This window comes from Spermophilus citellus (genome assembly GCF_964194105.1).
Source record: "Spermophilus citellus genome assembly, chromosome: 5".
NCBI classification, from domain to species: Eukaryota; Metazoa; Chordata; class Mammalia; order Rodentia; family Sciuridae; genus Spermophilus; species Spermophilus citellus.
The window spans coordinates 114,051,322-114,073,314 of record NC_138186.1 but is presented as its reverse complement, the minus strand read 5'-3'; the positions used below and the strand labels follow the sequence as shown (position 1 = coordinate 114,073,314).

Genomic DNA, 21,993 nt, shown 5'->3' with positions numbered 1-21,993 from the left:
TTTAAATTCCTTGATCTGCTAATTGTATCAACCATGAGATCTGTATCACTTGCCTTCATATGCTATTTTAGAAAATTATTGTGTCAGAAACAAAACAATAGATACTTCCATGTCATAAATTTTAGTGTGCACTATATAAATCCCTTAGAGGAGGCGCAGAAGAATATGTTCTTTGCAGAGTTTCACTAGATCCTGGCCTGAGTTTAGACCCACTTTTCTTCTCAGAAGGATACTTGACTGGACATCAGAACAGAATTTTGCTTCTGAGGTCAGCACAGCTGGTTTTATTCCGACTTTCTTCTTGCTAGTTTGATATCTTTATTTGTACAAATTTCTTAATTATTTAAGTATACTATAAGATATGTTCATATACAAAAGTACTCTTTGACTCTTAAGAAGAAAACAATTTCATTATTCTTGTATTAGTCTAAATTTTTAGTGTGATTTTCAATAAAATTAGCAAATATTTTAAACCTGTTATATAAAATGAAATTTCAGCTGTGATTGTCAGTAGGACTTTGAAATCTTTTGGGAAAAATCTTAAGAGGAATGAGCATAATTATTACTAAAAATCATCAGTCTTGCCCCTTTATATGTGTCTTGGCCATTCTATTGATAAATTTTATGTAAAAAAATCTTAAAACAGTTTAACTTTTTCTGTATAAATAGTCTTATAAACAATATCAAATTGATCTTGATCCTAAGGTAGATAAATAGTATTTTTCTGTTACACATGTTACTTAATGAACAGATATACGGAGGATGCCCTTTGTATTTATGTTACAAAATATATTTAGCATTGTCTAGACTAAATTATAATAAATACAATAATTTATATAAGACAAAATACAAACTTCAAACTGGATGTGTGGATATAATTCTGATGGGTTCTTTTCATTTAATCATAGTCTCATTTAAGACACTATTACTTTAGAGATTAACTGTCCTTGACTGTAATAATGACAGCTTCTCAAATGTTAATTGTTAGTTTTTAGTGTTGTCGGGAATATTAAAAATAAGCTTCAGACTCTCCTAGCATAACTAGTGCTTATTTTCAAGTCTCCTTATTTTCCTCCATAAAGTGATCCAGACTCCCTCCAGCTCTCCTCCCAGTTCCCTCACTTTGCATCATCATACTGTTTATATAAAGGTCTTAAAGCATAATTTTTAAATGGCCTGTTCTTTTTATTTAATGAGGTAGTGTAATTGTCTGTATTATTAAGCAAATTTTAATGTGAGGCCTTTTTTGAAAAGCATGTGATGCCAAATTTGACATGCATGATTATGTCTCAAGCCAAATATGCATGTGACAATTTGAAGCATGTATCAGATGTCATTGGTAATGCCTACTGCATGTCCTGTGTAAACCCCAGTTTTCTTTGTCTTTGTATCACATATTATTGTTCTAATTAGCAAAATATCAATGGAAACTGATGGTTGAATACTAATTATTTTTTATTCTCTCTGTAATTGGCTCTGTAACAACTAAATATTATTAACTTTCTTTGGTTACACATTTAACAGTGTTTTTAAAGAGGAATGAAAAGAAATAACCATATGTTAACTATCTGTTGCATTAGAATTTTATATATTATGTCATTTAATTTTCACAGCAATCATTTAAAGATGTAATTTTTCCCCATTCTTCAGATTAAGAAACAAACTCCTAGAGTTGGGTGTAATTTGCCCTGGGCATACAGTAAGTCAGTCATATTGGTAGTTGAGATTCCAACCAAGCTTTTGTTCATTCCACTACATTTGAAATTCTAATCTCCCTATGCCGTGGTCTTTAGCCCACATTTTTCTTATCCACTGATTTCTCTCAAGTATTGTTAGTTAGCTGCCTTCTGAGTACTAAAATGGCCTAAGTCTTTCTCCATTTAAAAAAAAAAAAAATCTGTTTCAAGTTGTAGCTTGAAGATTGCTCTATATTGCCTCCTTTGTTCTCATCCTCTTTTTAGAAATTCCTCACTGTTAATTTTACATTCTACTACAGTTAGTGTATTTTACTTTATACCTACTGGTGTATCTTGCATTCTTAGAAAACAAAGTTATACAACTGGTTGTAATTTGTTTCTTCTTTTGCTTTTATTGCCTGAGAAGTCCAGAGTTGTTTGTTTTATTTTTGGGGGTGCTGGAGATGGAACCCAGGGTCTCTGAGCTGTACTCCCAGCCTTCAGAGTTAAATTTTGTACTCTAGCTTTACAACATTCTCTCAGCACTTGCTGTATTTCTGTTATCCGTTACCACTGTATTTTTAAACAAAATTAGGAAACAATATTCATGTGTATGGGGTGGTGCTTGCACTCAAACCCTGTACTTCATGCATGCTAGGCAAGTGCTCTATTACTTGAGGTAGAACCCCAGCCCTACAAATACATTCTTTATTGAAGTTTTGTTTATATTGCAGTATCTGTAAAGACTCTTAATGGAATGTTAGCAACTATGTGTGATTCACTGAAGTTACCTATTATATTAAAATTTTTGTTGTTGTTGTTTCATTTTTCTTTTCTTTCTTTTTTTTTTTTCTTGGCTAAAGATCGAAAAACATTAATAGTAAATTTGCCTTATTATTACTTAGGTACATTATTTTAAATAATGGTGTCAAGTGAAAATATACTGACTGGATGTGAGTCCAGTTTTGATGGGATTTTCAATTATAAAGCCTAGTTTTTCTAATGCCTTTCCATTGATTTTATGCTACTGATAATATATAATATAGCCATTTTTGTAACTCATTCCTTTTCTAGATTTAATTCTTACCACAGGGTACTAGTTGCATATCAATCTAATTACATTCTGAGACATTGGCTGATTCCAGTTGTAGTTTAATAGCTGACTTCTTTCAAATATACCTGCAAATCTTACAAATAAAATACTCTGATATATTTAAGCAACCCATCTAAATTATCAAATAAATTTTACTTATACATTTAGTAAATCAATCAGCCTGTTTCAAAAAACTTTAAAGCAGAATATAAAATTTGTCATTATCTGATTTTTTAAAAGTTTTTTTCTCTCTTATAACCAGTTTTCACTGTTTCAGTGAATTCAGTCTCCTGTTGCTCTCTAATAGAATTCTTCCTTCTCTGTATGGTCTCTAACTCCTTAGTCAGTGAGCCTTTTATGTACCTTTCTTGCTGTAAATTCTCTCTTTTTTTGCAAATTGTCATTTTGATAAATGACAATTTGTAATTCATACAAATTGAATTACAAATTGTCATGACATTTCTAATTCATACTATATCATGATAAGATATATATGAGCAAAACAACAATTAGCACTAATGCTAACATATTAAGAGTTAACTACATGATGAATATGTTTTGTAATCATCCTTTTGTTTTATAAGTTAGTACATAGTCCATATTAATATTGAATAAGCTTCCATTGAATGTTAAGTCATGTTTAATAAAAACAGTAACTGATATTGAACATTTAGTATGTGCTAGACATTGTTTAAATAATGCCTTGCCTTACTCTTTACCAAGAACCTTTGAGGTATATACTGTTAACATCCACTAATTTTTGTTTTAGATAACTCTGGTAGGTGTGTAGTAATATCAGATACATTATGGTTTTATTTGCATTTTCTTAGCAGACACTCATGTGTTAAACATATTTTCATGTGCTTATTTACTATCTCTATATCCTCTAGTAAAATTTCTGCTTGTGTCTTTTGCCCATGCTCTAATTAGATCATTGTTGTTGTTTTAACTATTGAATTTTTAGCATGTTTTGTATACTGTGGGTTTAAGACCTGTGTTGGAAATGTGATTTGTAGATTTTCTCCTCTCAGTCTGAGGCTTGACCTTTTTTAAAATTTTATAAATTATTTTTTAAAATTTTTGTCAGGGTCTTGCTTACTTAGTTGCCCAGACTGCCTTCAAACTAGCCATCTTCTGTCCTCAGCCTCCCTAGTAACTAGGATTATAGCATGTACACTATGCCTGGCTGTAGCTTGTCTTTTAATCTTCTTTAGGCCTTTTTATAGAGGAAAAGTTTTGTTTATTTTTTTAAATGAAGTCTAGCTTATTGGTATTTTCTTTCATGGGTCATGACTTTGGGGTTAAGTTCAAGACTAGCTTTGAATCAAAGTCCCAAAATGACTTTGCCTTTGCCCTCTTGCATATAAATAAATATTAAAATATAAGCTTCTGAATTTTATCACTCTGGGGTTTTTGGTCTCCATATAAATGAATTTTAAGAAAAGAAATTGAAGGTAAAAGGAAATAAAAACTAAATATACTAAGTTTGGATAATAGTAAATCAAATGTGCACTGCAGCATTCTAAAATTGTGGTCCTGGTCGTTGGTTGGTTGGTGGTATGTTTTTTTGTGTGGTGGTGGTACTGGGGATTGAACAGGGGCACTGGACCACTGAGCCACATCCCCAGCCCTATTTTGTATTTGAGACAAGGTCTCATTGAGTTGCCTAGCACCTCAAATTTGTTGGGGCTGGCTGTGAACTCACCATCCTTCTATCTCAGTCTCTGGAGCTGCTGGGAGTACAGGCGTGCACCACCATGCCTAGCTGGTCATTGGTGTTTTAAGTTCCAAATTACTATGTGCCATGATCATGTTGTGCATTTTATTATTTAAAAAACTACAGTGTAGGCGTCATCTCCTTTAGTACACATCTTATTTGTGTTCGTATGTGTGTAATTATTTATATTTTTTCAGTTAAGGAAATGGAGATTTAGAAAAGTAATTGTGCTCATGTTTTCATAACAAATGATAGAAACAGGACTTGAAGCCAATTCTTTCTGGTTTTAAGTTTTTACTCCCTTAAGAAGAAAGAGCCTTGCATTTTTTTGATTGGAGTATATGCCTTACGTTTCACATAAGACTTGAACTTAATCTATATGATTTATAAGTTTGTACTATGGTTGTGCCTCTTATTGTCAATGCATTTTCTAATTTCCAACTTATTAAAATAAATAAACATATGTTGTTACCCACATTAATGTTGGTTAACCTACTTGACTATATTTGGAATAGGCTTTTCCTTGCATTTATTCTGTAATAAATGCAAGCAGCATTTTGCTGAAAGTATTTTTGGTTACTGTCTACAGAGCTTTTCCTCTACCAAACAAAATACTTTGTTTTAAAAAACTGTTGAAGGTTACACCTGCTCAGGTTTAGGAGAGAGTGGGAAAAGGAAAGATACAGAGAAACAGCAGGGTTAGAGGGCAGTGTCTGTTTTTTAACATGTAACTAAGATTACTTAACCTTTCCTGTCAAGTATATTGTTTTCAGGCAATTTTATCATAGCCAAGCCATCTCACTATTCTGTAACTAATTAGGATTCGTATGAGATTTTCAACTTTTTGAAGAGATTTCTTTGGCTTTGTTTTTCTTTCAGGTTGGACTAAAGGAGGTGCATTTTGAGGTGTTTTTTTTTTTTTTTTTTTCTTTAAATTGGCATGCATTTCTGCTACTGTCTTTCCCATTGTCTCAGTCCTGGTTGTCATCACATGGACTTGCTTTATCAGCTGGCCTCTCACCAGTCATTCTGATTTTACCTCTTAACCAAATCATCATCCACAGTACTGCTTTCATGAGCCTTCAGAAAAAGTCTCTTTCATCATGCCACTTCCTTTGCTAAAAAGTCTTTAAAGCATCTTCATGGTCTGGAAGATAGAAATTCAAAGTGGATTGTAGATATTTTAAATTATTACTGTTTCTCTATTCATTTCTTTTTCCTCTCAACTCCCCTAACCCTTATTATCTTTATTATATAATTAATCAGTTGCCTGAACATATTATTCTTGGTTTCAACTTGTATCAAAAACTATAGGCTTCTTAAACTAAAACTATCAATCATATTTTTTAATCCCTATAGACTTCAGTTAATGAAGTGAATTGAAGTATAATCAATGCATATTATCAAGATTTTTAGTTTATGTCAGCACTTAAAGCTAGTTGTTTTTTTTTTAAAGCTAAATCTATAACACTTATGTCAGAGAGATTGAGATGTATCTCTTTGATTAAACCAAACCAAACCAAAAAAAAAAAAAAAAAAAACACACAAACCTTTGTATTTTTATGATTGTTTTACTCCAGGAAACTTAAAATTTAAACTTACCATTTTAAAAGTAAGTAACAGTAAAGAGGAAAGGGATTTTTAAAAAATATTTATTTTGTGCTTGTCACGATTCCTTACTTATTCCTACAACAAACTCAAGAAATATGCGAAATAACGGTGAGAGGAACTTAGTGGGAGATCATAGAGCTCATAAACAACAGTGTTATTCATAATCTCTGACCAGTTCCAGAGCCTCTGTACTCTGGGTCATGATGAGGCCTTCATTGTCACCGAGATAGTTGAGGAAAAGAAAACCATTTTAAACATGGATAAAACTGGAATGATTAGCAATATATTATGACAGTGATTATCATTATTATACTATAGAATTTTGGTATTTGGTATGATTCCCCAGTTATCAAAAAATTCTTTTATAATGCATTTTTTTTTAGAAATTTTCTTCTCCAGTGTAGTATTCAGCCAGGCTTTATTTTTGCATTATCTCTTATTATACTCCTTTTTTAAAAGTTACTGACACAAACCACTTTTGTCCATATCTTCTTGTTTTATATTGTTTTGTTTTTTAATGCCTTATTTTTTTTGGCCTGTTGTTTTTAGAATGTTCCATTTCCTGAATTTGCCTGATTATTTCTGGAGCATTAGATTTATATAAATTTATATCATTAAACATGTTTCCCAGTGATACCATATCTGTGATTTTGTGTACTTCTGGTTACACCATATTACAAGATACCTAGTAGCAACATAAAATTTAAGATCTTTTAATTTATAGGGAGTAGCAGCAAAAATTTAATTGCTTGGATTATCTTTCCCTTTTTCAAATAGACAACGACTGAACGCCCTTTCATTCAGAAACTGTTTCGTCCTGTGGCTGCAGATGGACAGCCACATACACTGGGCGATCTCCTCAAAGAAGTTTGTCCTTCTGCAATTGCTCCTGAAGGTAATGTAATTAGCAACATTAAAACACTTCATTTTCTGTTTTAAATTCTCTTTAAATTTTAATTAATTAATTTGTTTGTTTGTTAGTTTATTTTGGTGCCAGAGATTGAATGCAGAGGGGTTTACCCACTGAGCCACATTCCCAGCCCATTTTGTTTTTTATTTTGAGACAGGGTCTCACAGAGTTTCCTAGGGCCTCCCTAAGTTACTGAGGCTGACTTTGAACTTTTGATCCTCCTTTCTCAGCCTCCCAAGCCACTGGGATTACAAGCATGCTCCTCCGCCATGCTCTGATAAATCCCTTTTTTAATGAAGTAAAATAAGCATACTTAACACTAGTTATTTCAGGAAGAAATTTTCAGTATCTTGTAGGGGGATATTGCTTGTAACAGAAACACTTGCAGTAAAACCACTGATTCTCTTTAGCAAAATAAAATACATTGTTTTAAAATTGCCCTCTTACCATATCTCTGATGCGAGTTCTGGTAGATTTGAAAGGAGGGAAAAATATACACACACATAGAGTTTAATATTCCTTATCTGAAATGATTGGCACCAAAAGTGTTTGGATTTTTCCCCCTGATTTTAGATATTTGCATAAATATAGTGAGATATCTTGAGGATAAAACCTATGATTAAACATCAGATTCATTTATGTTTCATTATTATTCCTATAAACAGCCTGAAGGCCGTTTTTATGATATTTTTCGTGTGCATGTATTTTGACTGACTGTTACATATGGGCAGGTATGAAATTTTCGACTTGTGCTGTTAATATTCTTGCTCAAAACATTTTGGATTTTGGCATTAGGAATGCTCATTTTATACATGATATTCTGGTTTGGGTTTTTTTTTTTCCTTTTTTCCTTCACCTAATCATTACTGCATTCACTATTGATTACATTTATTTATTTATTTGTTTGTTTGTTTGTTTGATTGATTTTATGTGGTGCCAGGGATCGAACCTTGTGCCTCATGCATGTGCTTTACCACTGAGCCACAACCTGCGCCCTAATTACATTTATTTTAAAAAGAGAAATTTTCAGTAGCCTATTCTGCATGAAATTTTATTTTTTATATAGCAAAGAAAGTGTAACTTGATATTTTAAATCCTAGTTGGAAAGAGATAATATTTTAGTAAATATAAAAGTAGTACTTGAAAATGTTGCTTTTATTATGAATATATTTTAAGTTGGGGGATTACAAGGTTATTTACATGTTGTTTAACTGTCCGCACAGTTCAAGAATCTAAGTAAGTGGTTTTTGTAAGAAGTAGAATTAGAAACAGTGGGATTGGGGAGAATGTTGATATTCTACCTAAATGACCCTACAAAAAAATGTGGAGTTCAGTATATGTCATCCTCTCTGTGAGTGTAACATTAGTCAAGTATGCTTACCTAACTGGCATTTCTATGTATATTTAGCACTTCTTAAAAAGGGTCAATGGGAAGGAGAAAGAAGGAGCATCTGAAATGCCATCAGAATTCCTACCAGAAGGGATTAAAGAAATAGACCCGTGATCACTCCTGAAAATTATTGATATAGCAGAGAATTCATTCATTTTAAAAATTATGAATATATTTTTTAGAAGTGTTAATATAACATTTGTTTTCACTAATGTTACATTTTTACTGGATTATATATCCAGTGTTTCTGATGGTCTCTTATACACAGCCTCATATCTCTAATACTAGAATTCTTTCTCTGTACTATTTTCACCTCAAATCATTATTTATAATTAAATCATGTAGTGGTTTACTTTAAGTTGGTTATAATAATACCTTACAATATTATTTCATCTTTACTACTGAGTGACTTTTCACTATTTCAGTTAAATTATTATTTTTGGGTTCAGTTCAGTGACTTTTTTTTTTTTCAGTGACTTTTTTAATACAATACAGGAGTTGTATAAACATTGCCACATAGTGGTTTTAGAACACTTCCATGTCCTCCAAATGTTCTCTTGTACTTATTTTCAGCTAATCTGTGCTGTGTTTACCATTGGTCTGCTTTCTGTTTCTAAAATTTACCTTTTTTTGGATATTTCATATAAATGGAACTGTAAAGTATGTTGTCTTTTGCAACTTAGCATAATTTTTTGAGTTTCATCCATTTTGTGTTCAGTGTGTTTTTATGTATTTATAAATAATCTCTGATGAAATGTCTGTTCAAATCCTTTTCTCAATTTTTCATTTGTTTTATTACTGAATTTTGAGAGTTATTTACATTTTCTGGATAAAAAGTTCTTTATCAGAACTATGTAGGTTTTGTTTTCATCTATGACTTATCTTTTTTCTTTTGCAGAGTAAAAATATTTAATTTTGGTAAAGTCTTATTTATCTTGTTTTTGAAGCTTATTTTATTTGTTAATCTAATAGGTAATACATTTATAAAATTCCAAGATAAAAAAATGCATATGTGAAGGAATTCAGTGAAAAAATTCCCCTCCCCAACTTTTTTTAAATAATTTTTTTTAGTTATATATGGACACAATATCTTTATTTTGTTTATTTATTTTTATGTGGTGCTGAGAATAAAACCAAAAGCCTCACATGTGTGGGGCAAGCGAACTACCACTGAGCTACACCCCCATACCCCCTTCCCAACTTTTATACACCAAACTCTTTAACATTTCCCCTCACTGGAGACAATCAGTGTTGCCATTTTCCTGTACATCTTTATTTTGAATTTAGTTTATAGGAATTTTTGGAAACTTTCATTGATTTGGGAATAATCTTAACTGTTCTAGTTCATTTTTCCAAGTTTCAAGGGAGTTTACTTTTAATCTGCTTGGTGTCTATTTTAGTATATTCTTGAGGACTTGGGAATATAAACTAGTTTTTCCCATGTGAGGTATAATTAAGAGATTAATAATATTTATTGCTGATTTAGATGAGACCCATAGTGATATTTTAATGAATATTAGGGAAAAATGCTTTTATTAATTAAGAGTAATTGAAATTGAAACTTAAGTTTAATATTTAAATGCTACTTTATTGTGTTTTTCTATTTTTTTTAAAACAATCTGCTTTCAAAAATGGGTCACTTTAGGGCTGCAGATATAGCTCAGTTGGTAGAGTGCTTGCCTTGCATGCACATGGCCTGGGTTTAATCCCCAGTAATCCCCCCCCAAAAAAAACACACAAACACACACACAGATCATTTAAAATTTATTTCTGTATAAGATTCTTGATTATTGGGACCATTACAGTGAAACTCAAAAACCTTAGAAGAAAAATGTTCTATAATGATCTATTATTACCCAACCAGTGCAGTTGTCAGCATACACAGAATGATCTGTAATGCTTAGTGAGGATGGTATAAGGGATTCTCTCTTGATAAACTAGTGTTATGTTTAAGATGTAAATTTAACAGTTCTTTTTAATCCAGGACAGGGGACTTACTTAAAATTTTATTTTGTTTCTTTGGTTAACTATGAATTTATAATTTCAATTCACTTTTATTTCATGATTGCCTATTTCTAGATGTTACGTGTATTTGAGTAGCGGAAACTTATTAGAGAAGGGTGGAAAGAAATTAGGAGTTAATTTTGCATTTGACATCATTGAATAGTCATAGTAGAGCCTTCTATTTTTCAGTCTCTTAATTTTTCATCTCTTGGCTCATTAGAAAATTAGGTTTAGAATTCAGATCTTCACCTTCTGGACTGTTGGTTTTTTTTACTTTACTGTGGTTGCCCATTTTCATTTTCTCTTCTTTTTTAAAAAAATACTTTTAGATTTTAGTTGAAAATATCATTTGAAAATACTGGTGTTTTCTTAACTGTTCATTGTGTGATTTTTGTTTAGTACCTAAATGTTACCTGCTATTCTCCTTTAAAGATATTGTTATTCCCTGAGTAATCTTAGGAACCTGAACTTCTACTGTGTTTATTTTGTTTTGTTAGCATTTCTGTATATAATTCTATCCACTCTTTATGTTGAATTTATTAAAATGATAACTGTAAACATCAGTCATATAAATGAAATCAGTCTGATGCCCCTTATCAGAATGTGTTTTTCATGCTCACTTTTGCCATTCCTTCACCCAGGCCAAAGAGTATATATAAGATTAACACAACCTTACACAAAAATGGCACAGGAACGTGTGATGCTATTTATTCTTTAAAAGATTCTTATTCTCTCCTATGTTTCTAGTCTTCCCTGTCTGTATATCCTTTTCTAAGGAACAGTGTGATTTCCCTTGTATTATTTGAAGATGGGGCAGTGAGGTGGCTGATTTTAATCCACACACCTACCTCTTAAACTGTTTATTCTAAAATTGGTACTAAAACAACCTAGTACTTGTCTTTATATAGTGGGATTATGAGCAAGCAGAAGGAAAAACAAAACTGCTTCCTTAAAACTTGGTAAATTTTGTATGAGTACAGTTCTTTTCTTGGGAAAAAAAAGATTTTTTAACAAAACTATAAGAAACAAACATACGCCAGTTATAAAACCTTGAAGGCTATGAAGGCTCATGGCAAAACAGTGAGTCCCTTGTAAACATCTCCCCTCCAAACTGTAAAGTGTTCATATTGTTTGAAGGACTCAGACTTCACTGAAATGACAAATAATACCTAAACTTTTAAGGTTCTCTTGATGGCATGTTTCATTCCAAGAGGGAAAAATATTTTTCCTTACACCCATAGTTTTTCTTTAGAAAAATTTATCTTTGCCTCTTCCTTTTCTCACTTCATGGATATTTTTAGAAAGTAATTGTCATTTAAAAGCCTGTGAAGAATATTCAGAAATACCAAGTCACTGTTTTAGTAAAGAACTGGTTCAGTGCACCTGTAATATTATAAAATGTAAGTATTTTGACACACCTGCACTCTAGTTGAAAGCGAAAGACTTTAAAATTGGGTGTGTGTGGATAAGAACTGACGATCATCACATGATAAAAAGAGAAAGTACTTGTAAAAGTTATGTGGCACCATTGTCTACTACTACCTACAAGAAGTGATTCAGCTGTGAAGGAATTTTTTTTTATTTCATCATATAAAAGTATCATGTACTAATATTTATGAAGACGTGCTTTAGGTCATTGTTCTCATGAAGTAAGTCATGACGAATTGCTTTGTGTGTTTCTTTTTTGATTTGCAAGTGGCTAGGGGAGTTAGCCAAGTTACAGGTAAGAGGAAATAACCAAAGGTGAGCTCAGGTAAATTGTTTTTGTGGTTTCAGCTGTAATTAAAATGACTCAGATCTAAGCCTCTGTACCAGACCTGAGGTGAGATATTTCTTCCTTTGTTCATTATGAAAAACATATATTAAAATATCAGTAACAAAAATTAAAAATCATAGCACTTTGTTTTTATTTTGGAGATTACAAAAGATATAAACTTTGTCTAATCATATTTCATTTCCCAGACTTCTAATATATATGTGTAAGCTAGGATTATCAAATGTTCATTCTCTCTCTCTCTTGCTTTTTTTTTTTTTTTTAGTTGTTGGTAGACCTTTATTTTTATTTATTTATATGAGGTGCTGAAAATCAAACCCAGTGCCTCACACATGCCAGGCAAGTGCGATACCGCTGAGTGATACCACCACAGCCCCTTCATTCTCATTTTTTTAAAATATATTTTAAGGTTCCATTGATCAGTTCTCTGTAAGTATTGGGCTGCTCTTAACCTTATTTTATATTTGATGTTGGACAAGTAGAGCACATGTGTAGGAAAGACTTGTGTTCATGGCAAATTAGTAATTGTTCCCAATATCTTTCCCAACAAGAAATACAGTCCTGTAACCACTTGGTTTCCCCTTTCCATTTTTGGCCTTCTTCCTGAGAATGTATTTACTCTTTTCCCAACTGCAGTTTGACTTTTGGTTTCCATTTAATGTTAAAAATTCAGTATTCATTTTCTTTACGTTGTATATACTATCTTGTGCCCTGGGGATACTAAGATATGTAAATCGTATAATACAATCCCCAGCAATTCAAAGGTTTGGTGTAATTGCAGTGGATAGAAAGATGTACAGTTGTAATATGTGCAGGACTAGGGATATTCAAAGCATATTAGGAACCACCTAGAAATCTTAAATGAAAGATGAGCAGAAATTAGATGAGAAGGAGAAGGGATCAGGTCACATATGCCCACTATAGAATCCCTCATCAGCTAATCAGTTGCTGGTTGCTGGCAGGTAATATGTGGGCTAAAATGTCCCTACTCTGTTTGCTGAGGGAGAAATGTTTTTCAGTCTTTCCCCCATTTACGGCATGAAGTATTTGATAAGATCAGAAATGTTGGCACTGAGGGAACTAAGTGAAGCTGAGGCTGGGAAATTAGAATGCCCCATTTAGGCAGTTTAACTTAAAACTGAAATTACTTTAATTTTAATATGTTTTATGAGAAACCACAGAATTGTAAAAAAAAAAAAGTGGCATGTTCATATTTTTTCTCCTTTGCTGTATATGATTAGATTGTGTGATGAAGTGAGCTAAATGTTGTGATTGATTAATTTACATATAGAAAGCAGTTAGGAAAACAACATGTAAATCTCATGGTCACCTTACAAGGTAGAGCCTCCATGTGTTCAGATAGTATTAAAGCTAGTTGTTTGATGTCTTAGGGTTGTCAGTCATCTGCATGGTGACTCTGAACCCCCAGACAAATTGGCATTTCAGTTTGCAGACTCATGCCATAGAAACATAGGACTGCAGTCCCCCAAACCTCCTCAGGTTGAGTGTTTATGATAAACTAATAATTTTTATAATTTCACTAGTGCTTTTTGCATTCATTTAGAATTTGAATTAAATGAATAGTGTCTTTCTATATCTTCATATGGTTTGAGTTGGGAAATTGTTTTTAATGAATCCAGATTACTCAGTTTATCAAACAAGGATGTTGCCTGTTAACTGTCTCATAATTTGGTTATAGAATTAAATAAACCAAAGGTATTATTGCTGTTAGCCTTCACAGTCCTATCTTTTCCCAAGGTTTTAATATTTGTTTTGTTTTGTTTGTATCTTCCAACGTTTTAAAAATTTTTTTAACAAATAAGAGAAATATGCTTATGAAATTTATGAAGTCAAGTTTTAAGGAAGTTTTGTTTTTGTTCGTAATTCCACTATACAAAATAGTAGTTGGTAATATGGATCTATGATGAATTCTAAATGTGAGCCAATATTGAAGCTACTTATAGAGATAGAATATCTGAAGTTATGGCAAGAGTTACATGCCATTGATTTATTTCTTTAGAAGTTAACTTCTGAACATAATTAGAAATACTAGAACTGTGGTTCTGGTAAAAAAGGAAGACACTTATTTCACTCAAGTATCTCTAGTCATTGCATCTTCTTTATTCAGCTTGACTATCATTATATAACTTGTTAAAATATAAAAACTATTTTAGGCAAGAGGCCATCAGGAGACTATGGCATGCTGTTGGTACAAAGGAAAGTTTTTCATTGAGAAGACTATAAATAGCTTATCATTCATTTATTTAGTGCTGTTGCTATTCTCATGTAACACTGGAAGGTATATTTGTAAATGCACTGAGATAGTGTGACCCCAACACCAAACTGGTTCACTTGGCTATAATGAAAGCCTTCCCTTTTGGCTCAGCACTTTCTGGATCTTACTGTTCTTGGTCCTCATTGATGTGAGTCACAGTGGGAATTCTGAAAGTTTTCAAATATACCCCTTTAGGAGCAAAGATCTGCTAGAGTCATGTTTAACTTTTTTAGGTTAGCTTAAACTGGGTAATTAAGTTTTCTCTTAAATTTGTCATAAATTCTAAACTTAAATGAGTCAAGTTCTTTGCCTTGATTACTTCATTCTCTCTTCATCTCTGTGCTTTTCCCCCACACATGCACCATTGGCTATTCTTGGTGATACAGAATCTCTTAATTTAAGCCCATTTATGTGTCTTTTCTATAATCAAAGAAATAGAAATGATTATTTTCATTCTCCATTAATGGAGGTGATGAGATTACTGGACCTAACAAAAGATGCCTCTGATTTTCCCTCAATTATTGTTCTCTATCTTAATTTCAAGCTAAGTGAAATAACCTACCTTTCCCAAAAGTAGGTAACAAAACTTTTCATGACTACTATTCCATCTTTAGTAACAAAAAGCAAAATTCTCTTGCCAAAATAATATATGCAAACAAGTAAAAGCAAGTCATCACTTCATTAAAATAAGTTTTGTGGGACTTCATTCTGGCCACATATAAGTATGATGGCCAGCTGTGCCTCCTAGCTACTCAGGTGACTAAGGCAGGAAAATCACAATTTTGGGGCCATCCAGGGCAACCTACTGATAAAATTCCTAAAGAGCTGAGAATGTAATTCATTTGTCTAGCATTTTCTAGATCTTATATGCAATCCCCTGTTTGCAATCCCTAGTACTAGAAAAATAGCACAGTTATTACCTGTACTTTAAGTAAAACAATCAGCTTTGTACTTATTCTATAATTCATATTTGACAAATATTAATGGTCCCTGTCATACAGAGCTGGAATTACCGAGTCATTTTGTGAAAGCAAATCCAAAACACTTTGAACCTATGATTTCAAGGTTTTATTATTTTTTTTTTTTTAGTAGCTAAGGCTTAACATCTATTACCTTATTTTTGTTTTGCCAGAATGCTTTTCATGAGTTTATTAAAATGGTCTTATAATCACTTAATACAGTCTTCATTTTACAATTATAATTAACCATATGTGTTTTTAAAAACTGTTTGGTTTATGTTCTCCTCCTCACTAAGAAATATGATTACAAGCAAAAGTCAATATAAGAATTAATTAGACATATTTTGAAATTCTTGTTTAAAAATAATTCAGGATTAATATTAAGTCAAGATTCTGGAAGTATTTTGGGCAAAAATAAGATTTTATACATGAAAAAAGATATGTGAAATATATTTACTGGTATATGTGTTCATTAAACCTGTACAGCTAAGTGAATATAGATCCGGAAGAAGTTAATGTAAGTATTTTTAAATGGGTTTGTAGTTCTCTGATAAACAGCACTCTCCTTCTGTTTGTGATCATAGGATAAAAGCTCTGTAAGCTTGTATATGTTCATTTTTACTGCTACATCATGTAGTGTGCTCTTAAGATTGAGATCTCATTCCCCAGGAAGCATTTCTGTCTAAGATTAATTGCCCTTTTAAAATCAGTGTTTGATGTATTCCTCTGGCTATATCCTGGCTTGGTTTAACCCCCTTTGACCTGACCTCACTGACTATTACCTCCATGGCTGAGTCAAAATCCTTCAGCATGATGTATGCACTTCAGATTTCAGCCTGTGGTTTTTCATGTCAATGGATTCAATTAGTTGGCATTTTACTAATGAATGTATCAGAGGTTAAAGAATTTGTCAGCTAGAACAAAATCGTTCAGACTAGTGGTGATCAAAAAGCTCATCTCTTTGTTTAAAATTCTTTCAGAAGCATTAAATACTTTTCAGAAGCTTTAATTTACTCCCAAATCATAAAATATAGATATAAAGCCACAATACTAACAATGGTTATATCATTTGACTAGCTATTTTCCATATTTAAGTATGAACTTTAATAAAAAATTATCTAATTAAACTGAAATTCTCCTATTAAAAGCTTCTGCCCTTGAAGATATCCATTTCTTTAGCCTCCTTTAAATTGAGATTTCATTGGTCTATTTATTAATTATAAGAAGAAAACCTAAGCATCTCACTAGAAATCAAGTAACTCTTTTTAAAAGAGCTTTAGGTTATATTCCTTGTTGAAATACACTTAGAAATGAGGATACAATGCAGGGATAAAAGCTTATGAGCCATTGGCAATAGAAATCTCTTGACAGGCAAATCATCACATTGTGTAAATTCTCAAATAATAATGTACATAAAATGTGGTGTCATAAATATTTTAAAAGTTTTTTCTCCTATATGAATGTTTTTTGTATTTTTTAAAAGAATCTTTCTTAAAGTCTTTTAAATAGTATAACTTTAAGAAATAGTATAACTATAGTACATTGGGGCTCATTTGACTTCTGCGTGTTTTACTGAATTTAAACATTGAGCACTATGAAATTAATCCAGAGGGTTTACATTGCTTTCAGATTTTTTTCAAGTATTATTTATTATAATCATTGACTGGTTTTGTTGTCTTTTTTTCAACAGTGAAATTGAATCTATAATTTATATATACATACACACACACACACACACACACACACACACACACACACATATATATCTGGTATTAAAAGAATTAACTTACTCCTCTAACTGTAAATTTAAGAAGAGAATTGTAGACTCTTTGCCTTTTGGTAGCAAATCATGACCTTCTTAAAACTTGTCTTCTGTCCTGATTTCCTTGATAAATAATATTTTTGACACCCTGGAAGGTGTGGTAAAGAGAATCACTTTACTGAATATCTACCATGCTCAGGCCCTGTAATAGACTCTACCAGGTTCTTTGCTTGCGTATCCCATACAGCCTTAGAGATTAGGATTTGAAACTATCAGTCTGTGATTAGACCTCTTTTCTTCCTCATTTATATTGTATATTACTGTATTCATTGCATTACCTATATGTAGGCAACAATTTTACGTATAGGTAAGATTTTGCTGATATTTTAAGTTAGTAATTTTCATTAGTGACCTGTATATATCATGTGATATACTTATTGTAAATTACTTCCTGATTTTTATTTAATTATTCTTGTTTCTATGTGTGATTCCTATCATTCTACTCATATAACCAAAATATGTCTGAATTTACTTTTATTCAAATGAAATAATTCTAAAATTGTTCACTTTAAAATAGGTACTGGTTTTTTAAAGTGCTATGTGGACACTCTACAAAATAATGAAATATACTATTTTAAATTGTCAGAGAATACAAAGAATGTCTAAAAGAAAAAAACCGGTTGCAGATTAAAGGAAAGTAGAGAAATAGAAATTGAATGCAATGTGAGAGTCCTTCTGTGTTTGTGTATCACCCAAAATTCATACATTGGAAACTTAATCCCAAATACAAATGTGCTGGAGAGGTCAGTCCTTTAAAAGGAACAGATTGACCCTGCTATAAAGGGCTTGCAGGAATGGGTTCTCTCTCTTGCTCTTCTACCTTCTACCATATGAAGACATAGCACAGAAGCCCACACCAGTGCCAGCACCTGGAACTTCAGTTTCCCAGCCACCAAAACTATAAGAAATAAATTTCTGCCAGGCACAGTGGCGCACGCCTGTAATCCTAGCTGCTTGGGAGGCTGAGGCAGGGGGACTGGGAGTTCAAAGCCACCCTCAGCAATGGCAAGGCACTAAGCAACTCAGTGAGACACCCTGTCTCTAAATAAAATACAAAATAGGGCTAGGGATGTGGGTCAGTGGTCGAGTGCCCCTGAGTTCAATCTCTGGTACCAAAAAAAAAAAAGGAAAGAAGTTTCTGTTTCTCATTAATTACCCCAGTCTCATATATTTTGTTAAAGCAACACAATGCAGTAAGACAATACTAGACTGAATTTGAGGGAAAAAAAATATTACTGAGATGTTTGGTTAAAATTTGAATATGGACTACTTAATAGTATTATATTATCTCTTAATATAGATAACTGTAGTGTGATTGTGTTAAGTAAAATCTATTAGAAAATATTCACTATAAATTTGAAATTATATCAAAGTTACTCCTAACAAATGACATGTATTAAATAAATAGAACTAGTTTACTAGATTACTATCTGAAATGTTTGTCTAATTTAAAATGTGTTAAACTAACTTTAAAAATAAAAAAAACCCAGAGTGATGCTCACCTGAAATCCCAGCAACTTTAGAGACTAGAGCAGGAGGATTGCAAGTTCAAGGCCAGCCTCAATAGTTTAGCAAGATCCTATCTCAAAAATAAAAATGGAGGGGATAAAGCTCAGTGTTTGGGAGCCCCTGGGTTTATTCCCCAGTACTGCAAAATATATATTATGTAAAATAGCCCAAGTAGAGACTGGAGTTGTAGCTTGGTAGTGATCCTTGCCCGGTGTGTCCTGTACCACGAAAAAATCAAAACAAAACAATTTAAAAAAAAAAAAAAAAAAAAGCCCTGACTAGGAGAGGAATACAGTAACATTTTTTCTCCTGAGTCATTTACTTTGTAGTGACATGTTTCTCATTCCAGGTACTAAGTTCTAGATCCCCATTTTGAAACAAAGACATATTTACCAAAAACATAGTTTACTTTAGCAGTAGCAAGTGTTTCCTTTATATTATTTAGAAAAAAATTAAATATACATTGTTTATTGTTCGTTTTTGTTAGTTCAGATATTGCCAAATTGTCTGGTCGTGCTTTGTTAATATTATGGTGGTATGAATTAAGGTGGTAGTATATATACTGCTTGGTTTACCTGGAAATGTCATTTACTTTTTGTTGTTTTAATAACCAAAGCAGTCTTTACAAGTTAAGCTCTTCTACATAGTAAGTAAAGGTAGCCATCGGAAACCATTCTTGGCTGGGCATGGTGGTCCATGCCTATAATCCCATTTACTTGGGAGGCTGGGGCAGGAGGATCACGAGTTCTTGGGCAACTTAGTGAGACTTCTTGGGCAACTTAGTGAGACCCTGTCTCAAAATGCAAAGAAATTGGGGATGTAGTTTGTTGGTAGAGCACCTTTGGTTTTATTTAATCCTCAGTACCTCCACAAAAAAAAAAAAAAAAAAAAAAAAAAAAAAAAAAAAAAAAAAAAACTCAACTATTTTCAAAACAATTTGAACTGAATTGTATATTCTACCAGCAACAAAATTGTCCAAGCTGTGAAAACATTTTTCTCTAGCCAGGATTTTTTTTTTTTGAAACATTTCAAGCAAATAGAAGAGTTGAAAGAATAGTATAATAAATACCCATATATCTAGTACATCTGTATGAAAATGTTTATTGAGTAATTATTATGGACAGGCGCTGTACTAGCCAGTTGAGGCTGCAGTGATGAGTAAGAGAAACTTAGTAGATTCAAGGGAACTGCTATCCCATTCTAAGAATCCCACTGCTTACAATTATGTTGAGGGAAGTCAGAAAAGATAAATACAGGGGAAATATTTGGACATATGTAGACAGTGACAAAATGTATTTCACATCCTAAACTGTTCTGTTTAGAGATATGACAATAAAGTTAGTCTTTTGCCTTTCTACCACACTGCATCAGTGGATTTTATGGAATATTTTATCTGCTTTCTTTTAAATGTTGCTTTGGGCACAGTGTTTTGGATATTGAATTGCTGCTTGTATCTTCTGTTTAAGAAGTTCTAAAGGTGACTGGCTTAAGAAAAAAAAAACTTTACACTTTAAGAACTTTTACACCACTACTCTTTCATTTTTTGACTCAGTGCTAAGTAGGAGGAAGATTCTGAGAATATTGAAATAGTTCAAAGAAGCATATATTAAGAATATAAAGAGAACTATACCAAAAAAGTTTTCAAATGTTCTAAGAAAGATTTAATACAGTAAAATCTTGGCAATCTAGAACTTGCAAAGAATGAATCATTCTAAATAATTGAGGGCTTGTCTGTTTAAATGCTAATTTTAAAAAGTCTTCCCAAAGTACTAATAATATACATTCTGTAGTATCCTGTATCAAGCTTAATTTTTATTTATAGATGACCCATGCCATTATTATCAAAACCAATCATATTAATGCTGTGATCATAACTGTAAAAAAGTATCTAACAAAGTCTGCTAGAAAAATCGAAATGATTAAAGCATTTTTAAGACTAGTGGCATACAAGGTGATATGTTTTCCTAAAATTGAGTTAAACTATAACACAGTACCTTGGGGGTTTGTTTATATTGTTTATTTGGTTGTATTTAGAATTGGTGGTGTATTTGTTAGGTTTTTATTTTTGTATTCTTTTTTTGTCAACTCTTATGTTTTTGTGTCCTCTATTAGACTGTCACTTCCTAGGACTGTGCTACCTCTAATAGGAAGTCTAAATATTTCTTTAAAAAGACCTTGTTTCAGGTACCAACCACGCCATTATTAGCACACATCCTCTTGCTTCTTTTGCCCAACATAATAGTACTAGGATTGGAAAGTCATTTTGTGTAAAGCAGAAGGGAAAAGTGGAGTATTTCTTCCTCATTGAGTTCCATGAATTCCCCTTTTTTTAATTTTGCCTTCTATCTCCAGGAAGCTGAGAGATTTTGTGTCTTTTTTTAAATTAATATTTTTATTTATATATGACAGCAGAATGTATTACAATTCTTATTACACATATAGAGCACAATTTTTTGTATCTCTAGTTGCATACAAAGTATATTCACATCAATTTGTGTCTCCATACATGTACTTTGGATAATGATGTCCATCACATTCCACCATCATTTCTAACCCCATGCCCCCTCCCCTCCCTTCCCACCCTTCTGCCCTATCTAGAGTTCATCTATTCCTCCCATGTTCCCTCTCCCTACCCCACTATGTGACATTGTGTTTTGAAGAGACCAAAAGCAGACTCAACAAGAGTTATGTTAAAAGAGTAAAAGAAAGCTTCTTAGTTTTTTTGCTTTTTGTTTCTTGGGATTTTTTCTTCTTTTCCTTGGAGGAGTTTGGAGTTTCCTTTCTTTGTTTTCCTTTTATAATAGAGTGTTTCTGTTTCTGATTATTATGAAAACAAAAATATAATCTTATATTTAAGTATAAATAAAATTTGAATTTATAAGAAAAGCGATTCCTATGTCCTTTAAAAAAAAATACCTTTGTTTTACTGATCTATTTATTTTATTTGGTGCTGAGGATCAAACCCAGGGCCTCATGTGTGCAAGGCAAGTGCTCTACCACTGAGCTCCAACCCCCATTCCTGTATCTTTTAATTAGTGAATGGGTATTAACAAAAATCAATCAGGTTTCATGACTCTTAAGACAGGAATCCCCCAGACTCTTAGTTCCTTCTGATTAAAACTTTAACTGTTGTTCTAATATTGTCTCTAACACTTCTTGACTTATACTTGGACACTTTACTGAAAATCATCCAAAGCTCCGGTCTGGTTTATTCAATATCTGAAATGCTGATCTCATTTCTTGATGATTTCTA

At 32.2% G+C, this 21,993-nt stretch overlaps 1 protein-coding gene across 3 annotated transcripts in view; it reads left to right on the top strand.

The window, feature by feature from the left end:
• Positions 1-21,993, top strand: part of ATG5 (autophagy related 5) — a 143,937-nt gene that overhangs the window by 114,438 nt on the left and 7,506 nt on the right. For all 3 annotated transcript variants that reach the window (XM_081294736.1, XM_081294737.1, XM_081294738.1), the window contains one exon: positions 6,875-6,992. In XM_081294736.1, the coding sequence (XP_081150862.1) occupies positions 6,875-6,992 (118 nt within the window). The remainder of the gene's footprint in view (positions 1-6,874; positions 6,993-21,993) is intronic.